Source organism: Notothenia rossii (assembly GCF_949606895.1).
Source record: "Notothenia rossii genome assembly, chromosome: 3".
Lineage (NCBI taxonomy): Eukaryota > Metazoa > Chordata > Actinopteri > Perciformes > Nototheniidae > Notothenia > Notothenia rossii.
The window spans coordinates 84,918,901-84,936,666 of NC_136901.1; the positions used below are offsets into that span (position 1 = coordinate 84,918,901).

Below are 17,766 nucleotides of genomic sequence, written 5' to 3' on the forward strand. Positions count from 1 at the left end.
TGCCTCGGGCAGCTCAATGATATTTACTTAAGGAGCGGAGAGTTTTAGTCATTCGATTTAACCTTTCCTGAAATGTTCCTTTGCTTCTAAAAAGCCATCATCTCTTAAATCTTAGTGGATATTCAAAGAGTAAGATGTGTCTCTAAATCTGACGGTGGTCAGCATTAACACCTCTGGTTTGAGGTTTAAGCAGACCTTACAGTCCCAGCAGCCTCATGCAAAATGTCTCTTCTTCTTCGCACAGTGCCCTTTGGAGGTCCCCATCCTGGCTGGATAAAACGTGCCCGTTGCCTGTTTTCTTTCTTTCTTTTTTACTGCATCTGGTTCCCATCCTGCTTCCTGAGGTTTAGATTAAACCATCTTAAGTTTCCAGCTGCCAGAGAGCCTGTTCCAGTGGCTGTAACTTTGAATGGATGAACCAGAGAGGGAAAGAGGAAGTGACAAATAGTAAAAAAAGAGAGTGTGATGGAGAGATTTGGGGGTATGCAGGGAGCAAAAGAGTGATAGATAAAAAGAAAGACAAAGAGATAAAGCAGAGGTCCCGTGTCAGAATTCAGCTCCAGTCGATTCAAGATGAGGTCTCACATGACTGGCAGCATGCAGCTTACAACCATTTCTGTTTCCCCAACAAAAAACGACAGCAGAAGAATAGATTTGCCCTTTCATCATTTGTACTTTTAACTGTTGAATATATTCTGGAATATCTATACTGTATCACATTTCTATAGAAAAACGTACCTACGTAGGTTGGGAGAAAACCTGAGTTCTCAATTTCAATTTGTTTCATCTAGCGGCCTTTAAATCATTGACAGAGTGCTGGTGACGTTACTCTTCTGGATACTCCACGACACAAACAAAAGCAGTGTTTATATATTGATGATATTGTAATTGTATTCCATGCCTTGTTAATTGATTTTCAATATTATGAATGCAGCTCTTATTGCATCATCTCTTATTTAATGACTCCAAGCTTTATGTTTGAGGAGTCAATAACTCATTGAATGCTGGAAACTGTTTCCAGAAGTGTTGACAACCACTACACTAATGGGACGCAGGTGCGCTGTGTATGTCTTTAGGAACACCCAAAGATGTGTATAGATTTATTGCATAAATAAATTAAACTGGATAACAGATGCAAGAAGCAGAACCATTTCACAGATTCAGTCGTTACATCTGTTTTGGATGTGTTTCTCCTCAGTATGACTGTTTCAGCTGTACTAGTGACATCTGTTGGAATCAACTAGTAACTTTATATTCAGGGTTGAAGGATGCAAACTCCAGCTAGTTGAGTGAAAAGACCACTATTTATTGCTTTTGCGTGCATTGAAGAGGAGCTTATTTAAAAAACATGTCCTGGGTTTTTGGAAGTTTGTTTAACTAGCCCCATTTGAATAAAGTAGGAGTCAGAAATGTGGCAACAGTTTAAAAAGCGTATATCGTTAGAAGCACAAGGGTGAAACAAGACCATTGCTTCAGTGGTGCTTTTTCTAAATTCAATATAATTCTGTGATTTCAGTATTTAGGCATGTGCATACTGAATTTGCTGGAATTGTGTCCAAGACGGTTGAATGGATTTGCCTGACGATTATTCTCTAGATAGATCATATAAACATTTGGTCTATAAAACATTCGAAAATTGTGAAATCTGCCAAAAGTGATGTCTTCATATGTTGTTGTTTTTGTACATAGATATACGCCCAGTATAGGTCAAAAGAAAAATGAAAATACTTAAATGTAGAATGTAAATCAAGAAACATCTATTTCTAGGCATTTTTTTCTTAAAAAGGTACTTGAACGATCTGTTATTGTATTATTTACGCTCAATCAATTCTAAATAGTTGCTTATTAATTTACCTACTTATCAATTCTTCTTCTTCTTCTTATTCATTTAATATCACTGACTGGTCTATTCATTGCTGTAACTCAACTGTTTATGGCAGGTTTATGGTATTCAGCAGTGAGACAGCCCCAGAAACATCATAAAAAAAGGTCTATTCTAAATTATTGGATACATATTTATATATTTGTTAAGTTATTTACAGTTAGCTTTATATTTGTCTTGCTGTCTTGGATTACTTCTTGTATATGAAGATTAATACAAAGTGTGTAATCTTAGTGTATACTCGACACACAGCAACTCATGTGCATCAGCTTCAAATATGGTACGTCCTTTCCAACACAAAAACAAAAACTTAAGGTTAGAGATGAATGAGACCCAAACTTCACCTTTCCACAGTTTATTTCCTTTTAAAATAATTCATACAAATGCATACAGTCACAAACATATCTTTGTCAGGTTGTCAGTTTAGACCAAAAATAATGATATTTACTGTAGAATATAGAATATGTATACTGTATATTGCTACGCCTACTACTTTACCATAAAGGGACCAGGGTAGGCAACAGTCGACTGTGTGTCACTACCAGGGATGGAATTTCCAGGAGCACCTGGACACTTTAAAGGCTAGTACTTATGTTTTTAACTTGAGGCAACCATCTCTTTGAATGAGGAATGCTTACAGTTTATATTATGTATTATTTGTACCCCAATTAACTACAGGCATCTGGTGAGAAAAGATCAAGAATATAACTTGAACTATTACAGCCTCTTGGGGCTCTTTTCTGACAGTAATAGAATGTCACCTCAGTGCCTTCTGTACTACAACCCTTTAGATCCTGGTTAGTGAGAACTCACCAATGGTTAGTGGAATTTCCATCCCTGATTGCTACTCTTACTACCTCACCATGACGACCAGGTAGGCAACAGTGAACTGTTTTTACTGCTCAGCTGCTGGTAGAAGGGGATCCAAAAAGCACCATCACTTTGCTGTCCTGCTAACACCAACAACATTACTAGACTAAAGGCGGTTATAAATATTCCAGATAGCAAAACATGTTTGTATACCTTACTGTTGGCGTAACAGCATCTTGTTCACATGGTGGGAATGTTACCAGTAAAAGCACACATTACTGGGTATGTTTTCTGGCTTGGATTTGTCTAGTTCTAACCTTTTTTTATTTTTTTTTACATTGTGTTAGTTGTTTTTTTGATTGGCAGTCTTTGTAACGATGCCTTATGGAGAGTACTAGCCACCACCCCTCCTCCCAGTGCTGCTTTTTTAGACACAGATACAACCAAGTCACACTGACACAGGCAGGCAAACACCATATGTACACATAGACACAGAAGCCACAGAGGGTGGCTAAACGGTATAATCAGGTAGGACCCATCATGAAATGTTAAAGGGATACTAGACTGGAGAAATCAGTGCGTTCTGACATGCTGTCATGAAATGCTTTACTTTGTTGTCATAGTCATTTAAAAATGCTTAACTAGTCCATTTTGCAGCGGATCAAACATGAACATTTGGTTTCAAGAACTGTTCCTCATCAGTCCATAGTTACCATAGCTATCCTTAACTTCTGTGCGAGTTTAAGAAGCAAAAATGGTGTTGTGCAGAAAGCGAAGCAGTTGAATCAGTGATATATAGAATGTTTGTTATGCAGCCAAGATAATTACTTTTTTTTCCTAATGTACGCTTGTACAAACTCTGTGTTGCCTTATCCACAACCTGTGTTGTCCTTCAAAGTAATTAGCTCTCACTTCATCACTATATTTTGTAAACTCAAATGGCGACTAAGGATGAAGTCTTCCTGCCAACCACACCATTACACCGCCTCCCTACAGCCTTTCTCCCACAACCCCCTCGATTTGGGTCAATTATTTAGTCCCAAGAGCAAAAGTGCATGCCCCTTAAACAAAACAAACAAAAGCAAACATCAGATCAACTTTAGCTCTTGTTAAAGTTATTATTATCTAATGCAGCAAGACATGAAAAAAGGCAAGCAGGTAGAAAAACAAAAGCACTAAGTGGCATAAAAAGGAATTTTTAAAACAAATTATAAATACCATACCAACTGCGGAAACTTAATTTCCTGAGATGGTGTGCAAAAAGCTGCCTCTTTTTTCTTTTCATTTCCTTTTTGGGGGGGGGGGGGGGGGGTTTGAAATTTAGGGACACAAAACTAAAACAGATATTGTATTCTGAGACCAGTTTGGCTACACATATCCCTTGTTTAAGTTAAGATTGGAATACAACTATCAGTATCTCCATCTCTAAGAGCTGTACACAGAAAGGTTACATTCATTTTAGGGCTGCACGATATATCATGTCGTGACAATAATTGCGTTTGTGCGCATGAACGATATTGACATCGCAGGACGTGCGATTTTTTAATTAATATTTTTAAGACGTGCGATATTAAGTAGGCAAATGAACTCCAACAGGTCATGTTACAATTATTTTGCTACTTGCTACAAAAAGGAAAACTCGCGCGGCTCTCATGTCAGGGGTACTTGAGTGAGTGACATGCAGGCTCTGCATGCACAGCAAACCACCAATCACAACCATTCTTGATCAGATCACAGCAGGATAACCGAGCTAGCTCAGCTTGTTGCTCTGATAACTTAAGGTCCAGAAGACGGTGACTAAAATCCTTCATCCGGTTAAATATCATTAAAAAAATACCAATTGTATAGCATTAAAGTTCAAGAAAGGATGGTTTGCGGACAAAAAAAAGTATTTTCTTCAATTCCTGTATTTTTTCATATCGCAATATATATCACAGGGGAAGAAAATATCGCAATGTCAGTTTTTTACAATATCGTGCAGCCCTAATTCATTTCATAACTTACTACTTTTGCTTGCACATCAAACTAAGGAAAGGACACAGAAAAAGAGAGAAACACATGAAACCCGCACCTCTAACTTTGGACACACTACAGTCTAAGACAGCATAATGTTCAGTATTCTTTTCATCCCAAATCAACAGATTTTATTTTTAACTACTGGCAGAAACGTGACTATACTGTAGTTCTTATTTGAAGATCAACCTGTGGATCTTTACAGTCTTTCTCAGGGCTTTTTGTTGGACCAACGACAACTATCTTGCTTCTTATTTAGAGCATCTCACAGCTATCCTCGTCCTCTTCTATGGTCATTTTCTTCTTCTTTGGAGTGAACTGGCCGCTGAGAAACAATTTGCCAGAGAGTTGTTAATCGATTGTTATTGGGACCTCAACCTGTCCATCTGACACTCTGTGAACGCGTCTGATAACAGCTTGTCACCAGACCACACAGGCAAGTGTGTGTTTGTGCGTGGCTACAGTTACTCATTCGGGTGCTGCTCTCTGTCGCCCTCTGGTGGCTTGACTGTATTTTGTCCGGGGGACATGGCATGAGGAGGGTGTATGATAGCGGGCTGGAGGTTGTGGGCCATGATGGGCACAGCGCTGGGAACGATGCCTTCAACAGGGGGAGGAAGGCCGCCAGCTGGCAGGTTCACCACTCCTGGGGGATACCTGAAGGGGGGAGGGAGAGGGAAAAAGACTAAAAACTGAGTCATCAAAGCACTACTGAAGCTACAAAATGAAATAATGTGACCTGGGCAAATGTTTACCATTAGGCTTCCACTAAATTAGCTTTGCATCACAGGGATTGCTATTTAAACGTACTAGTCTCAAGGATAATAAAGAGAAGTGGGATTGGATTTGTGTATTGCATTTCTTCTCTGGCATAAACAAAACAAATTTTCTGATACAATTAGTTTAAATCTTTGGATTATTAAACCACATAAAATTGTGAAGACGGCCATCAAAGAGTCCTAGAGGTTACCTTCAGATATCATATAAGATATATAATAAAGGCAAATCCTAACAGTAAAGCAACTTAAATACAGTTAATAAATTATCACAATAGACTTTTTGTTTCAGCTTAACCGTCATTTAAATACCGTTTCAGGTTTTACAACAAGCAACATATTCTGTGTTTTAAAGACATTTGGTAAACATTGTATCAATCAATGACTTTACCAGTGTTTGAGAGGGAAGAAGAAACAGCACTGACCACTACAGCTTTCTTTATCCTGATGAGTATTACCTATAAGCACCGTTGAGCTCGGGGTGGACGGTGGCGGGCTCGACTCCTGTCCAGTGGTTGTTCTGGGAGAGGAACTCCTTATTCACACAGTTCTTCAGACTGTCTGGGATACGACCTGCAAAATAGATTAAAAAAAGAAAGAAAGAAAATGTAAGAGAGAAATATGGTGTAAAAGAAATCAAATGGAAAGTCCATTGTTCTACACTTGTTCTCAAAGCAGGTGTACATTTATTAACCCATTTTCTAAAGCGACAAACATTAGAAAATATTGAACAGACAAATGGTAAAAAGAAAAGACACCCACTTGGGAAACACAAGAAAGAAAGTAGAAGGAAAGGTGGATAAAAAGAGAGAAAGTGGCAGACTGTGAAAGGCCTTGAAATCCTTCTCTGCTAAAAGACAAGGAAGTGTGTGTGTGTGTGTGTGTGTGTGTGTGTGTGTGTGTGTGTGTGTGTGTGTGTGTGTGTGTGTGTGTGTGTGTGTGTGTGTGTGTGTGTGTGTGTGTGTGTGTGTGTGTGTGTGTGTGTGTGTGTGTGTGTGTGTGTGTGTGTGTGTGTGTGTGTGTGTGTGTGTGTGTGTGTGTGTGTGTGTGTGCGTGTGCGCTACCTGTGATAGCCCTCCGGATTTCCCTGGCTGCCTCCTCTCTCATCTCCAGCGATGCCTGTTCGCTGTACCAGGCAGCGTGGGGGGTGCAGATCAGATTGGGAGCGTCCTTCAGCGGACCCTGACTGAAACTGACACAGTTACAAACAGAGAGCAGTCAGTCACAGCTGCAACAAATGATGTCATTGAGTGTTGACTACTTCTTAAATAATCTGTTCAATTAGGGAGTTAATTCCTTACGAAAGAAAGGATGCGTTGAATTTTCCAAATCCTGTTGTAACGTTTTGAGATTGTTGGAACAGTGGAAAGACTTAAGCAACACAGTTTTGTGAGTTTAATTTTTTTTCTGTCCAGTTTAATATTTTGTATTTTGTGGACCCGCCCTACACACACCTTGTGCAGATCTGGACTCTACTTACTGCACATTTCTAGTTGGTGTTGTAATTGAGTATGCCATTATTTTATAAGTTTATATGTATACGTTTTATAAGCCCAAAATAATGCACCCATACAGCTTCCTGGTAGAGAATCTGATAGATTCCTTCTCATTCTGAAAATATAAAAATGTATGCTATGCAGTTAGATAGTAGTGTAAACAAACACTAAACTATGTTCTGCCTCTGTTGATACATTCAACAGCATTAATCAGAATTACCTGAAAGGTTCTGTCTCATGGACATCAAGAGCAGCTCCCCGTATCCGGCCCTCCTTCAGAGCCTGAGCCAGCGCCTTCTCATCCACCAGACCCCCCCGGGCCGTGTTCACCAGGAACGCCCCCTGCCGCATCTTTGACACACAAACACACATTTACTCTATTTATTTCATCTAACAAATTAAAGCTTTACACCTGAAACATTGTATAGTAAGCCTAACTCTTAGAAATACAAATTGTTCTCCTTTTAGCATATTGGTTTTAAAATGTAGGACAAAAGAAATGTACACCCACACTTTGGAAGCTCTTCTGTTATACATCTTGTTTCTCTCAGTGCAGAGAAACCTAAACTTAGTACGGTAATACATATTTTATATTTTATTGATCCACATGGAGACATTTTCGTTTCACTTGCCCCTCTCCCGCAAGGTCAGAAATACTTAATGTATAATCTGAGTCTTGGGAAGAAAATTGGCTTCAGGCTGAGCCCTGGAGATGAAGGACAAACATATTTCCTGAGTATATCAGTCATGCAGTGCAAGCAGTAGAAAACCTAATTTATCTGTATGAATGCAGTGGGCTTCCCTTGGTATCTTTAATATTTATGGTAATGGGTGTCGCTGTTGATGCAGGGATAAATAAATCATTCATGTGTCGTGAGTGTGTGGGACAGTGTGTGTGCTGCTGTCCCTTCACCTGTTTGATGGTGAAGTCGTTGATCAGGTGGTGGTTGTGTTCGTTGAGGCTGCAGTGCAGAGAGACACAGTCTGAGTGGAAGAGCAGGTCCTGAGGAGAAACACAGGAACATATTTCAAGGACCATTTTCTATTTACACCCTGCAGGACTTTGACAGTAGTGTTTTTAGAATGCAGTAGTTTCACACCTGATTTCAACCAAAACACATTTCTGATCTTTTGTCAAATCTATTCTCACGCATTTGTGGTTGGTTCATTACTGATGGAACTATAACAAATTCAAGTGTTACAATATATTTCTTGTTCTTAAAACTGCCCATATCACAGTTACTGAACATTTTCACGGGAGTCAGTCACGGGAGTCACTCCTTGGTCACATACAGAAGGTAAAACAGTATAATGTTAAATACTCATTCCTCAAGGTAGATGGTGAAGAAAGTTTTTAAATGCAAAGGGTAACGTGAAAATATATTTGTTTTCCCCAGTAAAGTGACGGTTAGCTGCAGCAGTCAAACACATTGAATTAATCCCAGACTTAAAACTGATCAGAATACAAATGCATATTGTGAATAATCCATATTTAAAAAATATTTTAAAAGTATTTAGTCAGCCACCAATTGTGCAAGTTCTGCCACTTAAAAAGATGAGAGAGGCCTGTAGTTTTCATCCTAGGTATACTTCAACCATGAGAGACACAAATGAGAAAAAAAACCAGAAAATCACATTGTCTGATTTTTAAAGAATTTATTTGCAAATGATGGTGGAAAATAAGTATTTGGTCACCTACAAACAAACAACATTTCTGGCTCTCACAGACCTGTAACTTCTTCTTTAAGAGCCTCCTTTGTCCTCCACTTGTTAACTGTATTAATGGCACTTGTTTGAACTCGTTATCAGTATAAAAGACACCTGTCCACAACCTCAAACAGTCACACTCCAAACTCCACTATGGCCAAGACCAAAGAGCTGTCAAAGGACACCAGAAACAAAATTGTAGACCTGCACCAGGCTGGGAAGACTGAATCTGCAATAGGTAAGCAGCTTGGTGTGAAGAAATCAACTGTGGGAGCAATTATTAGAAAATGGAGGACATACAAGACCACTGATAATCTCCCTCGATCTGGGGCTCCACGCAAGATCTCACCCCGTGGGGTCAAAATGATCACAAGAAGGGGGACCTAGTCAATGACCTGCAGAGCGCTGGGACCAAAGTAACAAAGGCTACCATCAGTAACACACTACGCCGCCAGGGACTCAAATCCTGCAGTGCCAGACGTGTCCCCCTGCTTAAGCCAGTACATGTCCAGGCCCGTCTGAAGTTTGCTAGAGAGCATTTAGATGATCCAGAAGAGGATTGGGAGAATGTCATATGGTCAGATGAAACCGAAATAGAACTTTTTGGTAAAAACTCAACTAGACGTGTTTGGAGGAGAAAGAATGCTGAGTTGCATCCAAAGGACACCATACCTACTGTGAAACATGGGGGTGGAAACATCATGCTTTGGGGCTGTTTTTCTGCAAAGGGACCAGGACGACTGATCCGTGTAAAGGAAAGAATGAATGGGGCCATGTATCGTGAGATTTTGAGTGACAACCTCCTTCCATCAGCAAGGGCATTGAAGATGAAACGTGGCTGGGTCTTTCAGCATGACAATGATCCCAAACACACCGCCCGGGCAACGAAGGAGTGGCTTCGTAAGAAGCATTTCAAGGTCCTGGAGTGGCCTAGCCAGTCTCCAGATCTCAGCCCCATAGAAATCTTTGGACGCAGTAGAAAGTCTGTTGCCCAGCGACAGCCCCAAAACATCACTGCTCTAGAGGAGATCTGCATGGAGGAATGGGCCAAAATACCAGCAACAGTGTGTGAAAACCTTCTGAAGACTTACAGAAAACGTTTGACCTCTGTCATTGCCAACAAAGGGTATATAACAAAGTATTGAGATGAACTTTTGTTATTGACCAAATACTTATTTTCCACCATCATTTCCAAATAAATTCTTTAAAAATCAGACAATGGGATTTTCTGGATTTTTTTTCTCATTTTGTCTCTCATAGTTGAGGTGTACCTAGGATGAAGATTACAGGCCTCTCATCTTTTTAAGTGGGAGAACTTGCACAATTGGTGGCTGACTAAATACTTTTTTGCCCCACTGTATATGAATATAACACACTGGAAAATGCTGGAAACATTTGAAAGTTCCTGATTTCTCGGAAAGAAAATCATACCTGATGTTTGTGTGTGTGTTTGTTGTTGTGTGTGCTACCTGTAGTGTGGTGACCCTTTGTAGTCCCAGGGATCTTTCTACACCATCAGCTAAATAAGGGTCATAGAAAATCACATTGAAGCCAAAGGCCTTGGCTCGCAGGGCAACGGCTTGGCCAACCCGACCTGAAATCACACGAAGCAGCATTTAGACAAATTAAATACAAATAATTTAAAAAATAAGGGGTTTGATATCATGTTCTTTGAAGTTTGCCTTGTATATTTTCATAATTCTCTGGCTACACATGTCTGCTTAGTTTCCTGAAAAAAGCGTTCAGACTGTACTCGGAGAGATTTGCATTCTGCCTCTGGGTAATCCGCTTATATTTGATTGGCATTAACTCCTTAGGAAGCCAATTTAGCTGAGCTAAGGACACAAATGAAAAGAGAGGGAAAAAAATGCCTTGATTAAAAAGTCTGACCACCCTCTATCAGACAAAATGAACAAAAATAAAACTTTTTAGCGGCGCTAGCAGCATGGAAACATCAGGCTAACACACTGTTCAAAACTGAAACTATAAAATGGATGCAACATGAAGTTTAGTACAAACATTCATGTCTCTCAAGCTGCATTTATTAATAACCTGTGACAAATGTAATTAACTTGGAAAAGATTTTCCAGTCACTTTAAACCATTGACGTTAATTAGTAAACATGAGCACATTCTCAGCTAAGAGGCTAAACATGGTAAATATTATACCGGCTATGCTTCAAGATGTTCTCATTGCAAGTAGCACTGCTGCATTTCCATTCAGCCTTACAGAGCTGCTGCCCTGTCTGTAGACTAGGGCTGTTTTTACAGCAGTATGTTTTACAGCAGTATGCTCAGCAGGTCTCACTGCAGAGGCATTACATCGTGTGTGTCGTTGCTCACCGAGCCCTATAAGTCCCAGCGTCTCTCCTCTGATCCTCGCCGCTCCTGACGCCACTTCTCGGATCTGCTCCACGCTCTGAACCCGCGTGCCCTCCCGCAGCGCCTGCCATGAAGAACAACTCATTATTATACGCTAACATCCCTCAGACAACAAAAACACAATCCAGATGTATATTTCTTAGCGGCTGCATTTAATCACCGACAGTCTGAATCCTTTCAGATATTGTGATCATGATCATGAAGTCCACATAATTATAACTAGGGTTGCAAAGGGGCGGAAAGTTTCCATGGTTGAAAACAAAATTGACATTCCAACAGATTTTTTTTATTTTTTTTTAAGTTTTTAAGTAGAACAGAACAAGTTTGAATTATTTTATTGAACAATTATTTGTTTCATTGAAGAACGAAAACAGGAATGTTGAGTTAAATATTACTCACCCCCCCTAACCCCACTCATTCAAAAATGAACAAAAATGCACCCCCCATCCAAAAATCCCCACAAAGTCCCATTCAAAATGTGAAATGAAAAGAGCCCTTCTCCCTCCAAACAGTCCCATTAAACATGCACATCTTTTTTCAAACAATCCTCTGCATTTTGGCTAAACCCTTTTAGTCAACGGGCTCTTCCTGGGCCTCATCAACATAACACTCTTCCTCTTCCTCTTCAGTGTCACTGTCCAGCCTTGTTGAGGATGGCTCTGTGTCAGGCTCAAACAGCCTTAGGTTTGCCCGAATGCCAACCAGTTTTTCCACTCTCACATTTGTGAGCCTGTTGAGAACCTTTGTGTGGTCTCAATAGCCATGCAGTAAGCAGTGTGCTAGGGCATGGATATTCAAGTGTACTTGAATGGCATCTGTTTGTTTTAGTCAAGATTATGCTAAAATATACTTTCCCCAACCATATTCAAGTTCCCTATGAAGAGCCAACCTTCAATTTGGAAAATTCCCAGTTTATTCCCATAAATTCCCCTTTATTCCCGTTATGTCCCGTTAATTCCCATGGAAAGTTTCTATCTTTGAAAATTCCCGGAATTTTGCAGCCCTAATTATAACTGATTTGAAGAACAAATCATTTTACTATACCTTATACATCTTAGATAAACGTCTTTCAAAGACAGCTACATGCTCAAGAAAATGAAACGTTTCAATTTTGCTGATTTGTCAATAGAAGGTTAATATCAATTGACGAAACTAGAATTGTTATAACTAAATATACACCGGTAACCTCCACATTTAGAGTTAGTTCAATGACATGCAATTCATTTTGTTCCCTTTAATGATCCACCAAAGCACACAGACCTGGTGCAGCCAGGTGGTGCGTCGGTACAGGGTGAGGATGTGACACAGCGTGGAGTCCGCTGTCTCCTCCACCGACGCCGCCGGCATGTTACACACAGCTATGCCTGTTGGAGCAGAAAGCAGATAAGGATTAGTAATAGCTTTTTTGGCCATTTGATGAAGTTTGGTTAAAGCTAGTTTGGCGGAGAAGTGCAGCCGTAACATTTTGTGTCAGCAGTTTTCTCTTCAAACGCTACTGGCAACTTTCAAATTGCACAGCGTCGTGGTGGAAGGAGATAGGAGACGCTAGGAAAGCTCTGCCGCTGCAGGACAGCTTTATTAAAAAGCCTTGCTCACTTCACTTTGAAATACTAAATGTACTGCCTTGTTGCAATCCTTATTGGCTGGCAGCAGTAAAGCAACAGTTATTTAGAGATTGGTACACTGCTTATGAGTAAAAATAGTATACAGTAAACACAACACAGTACTGACAACAAAACTGTCTGATTTTTATAGCTTGTTGTTTATGCATATTAAAACAGCATATGAATGTGATCAAGACTATTTGTATGTATTCATAACATCAACAATGGCTCTTTTTCATTTAGGTGTGCCAGTTATCTAGCCCTAAGCTTGGCTCTGGAACAAATAGAACACTGACAGCGTACTGTGAAAAGGAGCTATCATAATCTCTGGAGTTAAATGTTGTATTATGTCTAAACAAGCCATTTACATGAACCATGTTAGCAAACAAACATTATGGTTTGAGCTCCCTGAGAATACCTGGTATTGCAGGGGAAAACAAAACATAGCTGCCGCCCTCTGAAATTGTTTACACACAATACATTTTAGTCATGCTATTTTATTTATACCTTACTCCCTTTTTAGGTTATATTATCTGTGTGTGTGTGTGTGTGTGTGTGTGTGTGTGTGTGTGTGTGTGTGTGTGTGTGTGTGTGTGTGTGTGTGTGTGTGTGTGTGTGTGTGTGTGTGTGTGTGTGTGTGTGTGTGTGTGTGTGTGTGTGTGTGTGTGTGTGTGTGTGTGTGTGTGTGTGTGTGTGTGTGTGTGTGTGTGTGTGTGTGTGTGTGTGTGTGTGTGTGTGTGTGTGTGTGTGTGTGTGTGTGTGTGTGTGTGTGTGTGTGTGTGTGTGTGTGTGTGTGTGTGTTCTTACCCAGCTCTCCGGCAGATTTGATGTCAATGTTGTCGTAGCCGCTGCCGATGCGGACGATGATGCGAAGACCTTTAAACTTTTCCAGGTCTTCCCTCATCAGAGTGATGGTGTGGTACATCAGAGCTCCTACAGCTTCATTCAGCACCTGAACACAAAAACAGCTTGAGTCGTTTAAATGATAAATCACTAGCAACAAGTGCGTGTGTGTGACATGTTTGGCATGTGATGTTTGACGTGTCAACATCTATGCAGCCTTACTTAGCCATGTGTAAAAGTGTGTCTGGTTGCAATTGAATAGAAGAGTTCTTTAAGTACAGTAACAGTACATACAGACCAAATGTTAATGTCATTAGCATGTGTTTGTGTGAGCACGTCAAGCGTTTCTCCACTGAAAAGGCTTGAGTGATTTTCAGCAACCAGAGTTCACCTAGTTCACAGTCGCACATTTTCCGCAAACTCAGCTTCTCGGTTGAGGTAAAAAAATGTCCAGGATATGCTTTTTATATCGTTCTCACATCCTGTTTTTTAATATCCCTGCCCGCATGGAAGGACCGCTTTTCCTGAATATTACCATGGAAACTAAGCCTTCTTAACCACAGGAATGGAGATAAGGTGTCTCTGCATCGAACGAAGCGCCTGAAATCAGCAAGAATCTTTCTCACATGGTGTTCTCATCAGGACTATGGCTCATTGTTTTAATTGAAAAATATTATTATTTAAAAACTGATTTATTATCTTAAAGAATAGGAACATAATAAAATCTGAATCAAGTTTACTGACCAAATGATGATGTATTGCTATAATGGGACGTTTTCTTTAAGAATTTGTTAAAAAATATGAATAAAATGGGGATATATCCAAATCCAAATCAAGTGTATTGTCAGGTAGGTTTACAAGGGATTTGCTTTGGTCTACAATGTTAAGTAATACTACGTCGTAAAATAAGAGCAAATATGAAACTATTTTAAAACTTAAAAAAAGAATATTAAAAAATAAAGTTAACAACAAATTTAAATGAACACAGTAAAGGAAATGTACTAAAAATATGACAATTACTTTGATTTTTTTTAAATATCAAGATAAAAAGACTGGAAGACCTGTTACATTTTCAAGTGCAAAGCGCACACATACAGTACATGGCTGTGTATAACGTATCTTATTCACCTTTGAATTGGTTCCCAGTTAATCTTCCAATCTTTTTTCTAACGTTGGCAGCTCTCATCCTCGTGTGTGAGGATGAAAATGACATGCGGTTCAATTACAATAAATAAACCCTTTTAATTATACAATGAGGTGGCAGCCTGCTCGAGAGCCAGATAAAGAGAGAGTAGGAGAGATAGTTGGTGGACGAGGGAGAGCCATCTGTTTCTGCATCGCCGTGGGTTACTGAGCGTGTGCCTGGCAGACACCCAGAACAAGACGCAGCGCTGCCAGACACACAAACCCATTTACCATCCACAGCGGCAAGATCCCAGCCTGACCTACATTTTGAGTCTGCTGTCCTTTTTGATTTTCCTTCATTTAATCCATTTTACTTTATTTTTTTAATGAAATTGCAGTACACACGGTTCACGTTATGTCCAATAGACTGGAAAAAACTGGAGCATTCATGTTTTATTGCAAGATATTTAAGCACAACTCTGCTTGTAATCAAATCATTTAAATAACACAAATGAGGTGCATTTGCATCTGATATATCTGACAGGAACCGTTTTTAAGACTTGGTGATGTAACCACGTCATGAATTGTAATTGTAACAGATGAAACATAACTTATTTTTGAAGTAAATGTTGAAATATACAACGTACATACTTACGTAACATCTGTGGCATCAAAGATATCTGACGGGATGTTTTCAAGCGTTAAATCAAATTACCTCTGATATCATATTGATAGAGCAAACACAACTGTGTGACCAGTGCAGACTTCTAAATCAAACATGTCCCAACATGTTCCAAAAGAGAAGCATGGGAGATGTATTAATGTTGGATATATTAATATATATTTGATGTATTCCTAATAGAAAACTACACATGATTGAAATATATCGTTATACTCGAACTTCAGGCCATGACAAACTGTATCTTTCTTACCCGGCTTCAAAAGTCAGCCCTAGTGGTTAATGGTTTGCCGATGTGGAGGTTTTTTACAGTTTCAGAGGAATGCAACAGGATTGTAATTTTCAGTATAGCAAGCTTTTTGTTGTACTTCTTTATAAAACATAAATGAACATGAAGAGTCAGAACTATTTCACCTTTATGTTTTGCTCACTACATCTTAGCCTTTCTTACCCTCAGGTGTGCCAAAGCTACAGGTAATATACTTAAATAATCACTTATTTAATCGGTATTGGCTACGAGACGCAAGTCATTATCGGTTACCTGATTCAGCTCGAAAAATCCATACAGTTCATTCCTAGATACAACCTTACTTATAGCGCGCGTGTGTGTGTGTGTGTGTGTGTGTGTGTGTGTGTGTGTGTGTGTGTGTGTGTGTGTGTGTGTGTGTGTGTGTGTGTGTGTGTGTGTGTGTGTGTGTGTGTGTGTGTGTGTGTGTGTGTGTGTGTGTGTGTGTGTGTGTGTGTGTGTGTGTGTGTGTGTGTGTGTGTGTGTGTGTGTGTGTGTGTGTGTGTGTGTGTGTGTGTGTGTGTATATACATGGTCTCATTGTTACCTTCTCGTGGATCTCCTGTGTGGACTGAGCGTCACAGAAGGCCACGGTTGCTACGTCTTTCAGGATGGGCATCTCCACCGTGCAGTCTCGCCCGTCCAGCAGCGCCACCAGGGGGCGGGGGTGCATGGGTCCGTTCATTATGGGTGGCCTGATGCCTGCACACAAGTAAAAAAAGGAGAAGGTCAAATAGGCAAAATCAGGAGTCAACTAAAAAGAAAATGGGAACAATAGACAGAATATATTTCTTCATTGTCAGCTTCATTTATTCTAGTGTGATAAAACGACTGCAATTTCCCTTTGAGAAATTAAAAGTCTTGAATTGGAAGGAAAGACAGTTTCCTAATAGACCTCCAGGCTTATATTAATGTGCTCAGTCGTATCTTACAGCACTTAAAAGGTGTACAATCTCAAATGGAAGAAATGCTGTGGCCCCAGGGCACAGATGATGTCTTGTTTTATCTGTATCCCATAATGTTTCTGCTCCAGACAGATGCAGTTGCTATGACAACCTTGAAAGTAAGCATGGAGGAGCAACTGTTTCTGTCATTATTACTTTTATACATTTCCATTGTTACGATTGAATGATTACTAAACATTCGATGAAACAAACAGTAATTAGTGAGATGGTGCTTGTGGTTACTGTTTGTACGCTGGTAGAAAATAGTACAAAAATAGTGTTATGCCCTCGAGAAAAAAACACTGATAATTAGGAATATCCTTTTGTATTTCATCCTGTTCACATTGTTTTAATTAAGTACTTCTATTATTCATAGGGAATGTAAGTGCTCGCGCCTGAGGGCCATTGAGAGTGACTCATCGGAGCCACCTACTTGGGGAGAAAATGGTCAGCCTTGAACAGAAATAACTGAGCATGCAGCCTGAAGCTCTAGTTTGTTTTCCATTGTTTCTCCTATGTAGCTTATGTTGGATAATATTGAGTGTTAATTCACTAACATCCAACAAAATGGAGTATTACACAGCTCAAAAGACATCAAAATGTTACTCAGTCAGTCGACATTGGGGTACAGTAATATGAGAAAGTATGATCTGTGTCATGAGAGACAGCCAAGACTTTAAATCGGACTGAAATCTGTCAATAACTGAGTACGAGTGAACCCCTTCAACTTCTCTACAGTTCTTTATTAGATCATCTCTGCAGATGAAACCATTACCCTGACTGCCCTGGCAGTAGTAACAGGAGGATAAGTGGCATTCAGCAAGGCAGATACTCCCGATGACTCGAATAGTGGGCGGTTCGCCTAAAAAAAGAGCAATAGTCGATCGGAAATGCATTCATTATTTTTCCTCCCACTGAAGTCTGCTTTACTCTTTCGGTTAGACTCTTTTTCCAAGTAATAGAAGGGTTAATTTCAGATCATTGACTGAGAATGTAGACATGTTAAAGACAGATAGACAGAGGACAATTCAAGGCAGTTTATATAATTGGGTTTCCTTGACATGCAACGTTTTGACAGGCCTCTACAACCATATAGATGAAATAAGCTCAGAGGTATTGCTGATGCTGGCTGAACGCATCACTCATCCTGCCTGCTCTCCATCAGAGACGTGCAGGCTGACATCTCATATGAACAGCCATCTCCATCTTTTCACTCAGAAT

The 17,766-nt window shown here is 39.8% G+C and overlaps 2 protein-coding genes across 9 annotated transcripts in view; one reads left to right on the forward strand and one right to left on the reverse strand.

Moving 5' to 3' along the window:
- Positions 1–17,766, forward strand: part of maea (macrophage erythroblast attacher, E3 ubiquitin ligase) — a 92,399-nt gene that overhangs the window by 40,432 nt on the left and 34,201 nt on the right. The gene's annotated exons all lie outside the window — the stretch shown is intronic.
- Positions 2,222–17,766, reverse strand: part of ctbp1 (C-terminal binding protein 1) — a 23,681-nt gene continuing 8,136 nt past the window's right edge. The window contains exons 2-11 of one of the 4 annotated variants that reach the window (XM_079670548.1): positions 16,149–16,303; positions 13,477–13,621; positions 12,326–12,429; positions 11,027–11,129; positions 10,154–10,278; positions 7,891–7,980; positions 7,198–7,328; positions 6,546–6,673; positions 5,950–6,054; positions 2,222–5,390 (exon numbers count right to left, since the gene is read on the reverse strand). In XM_079670548.1, the coding sequence (XP_079526674.1) occupies positions 5,170–5,390; positions 5,950–6,054; positions 6,546–6,673; positions 7,198–7,328; positions 7,891–7,980; positions 10,154–10,278; positions 11,027–11,129; positions 12,326–12,429; positions 13,477–13,621; positions 16,149–16,303 (1,307 nt within the window). In that variant the 3' untranslated portion in view covers positions 2,222–5,169. Of the gene's footprint in view, positions 5,391–5,906; positions 6,055–6,545; positions 6,674–7,197; positions 7,329–7,890; positions 7,981–10,153; positions 10,279–11,026; positions 11,130–12,325; positions 12,430–13,476; positions 13,622–16,148; positions 16,304–17,766 lie in introns of all 4 variants that reach the window. The other 3 variants (XM_079670545.1, XM_079670546.1, XM_079670547.1) reach the window with 3 other exon arrangements.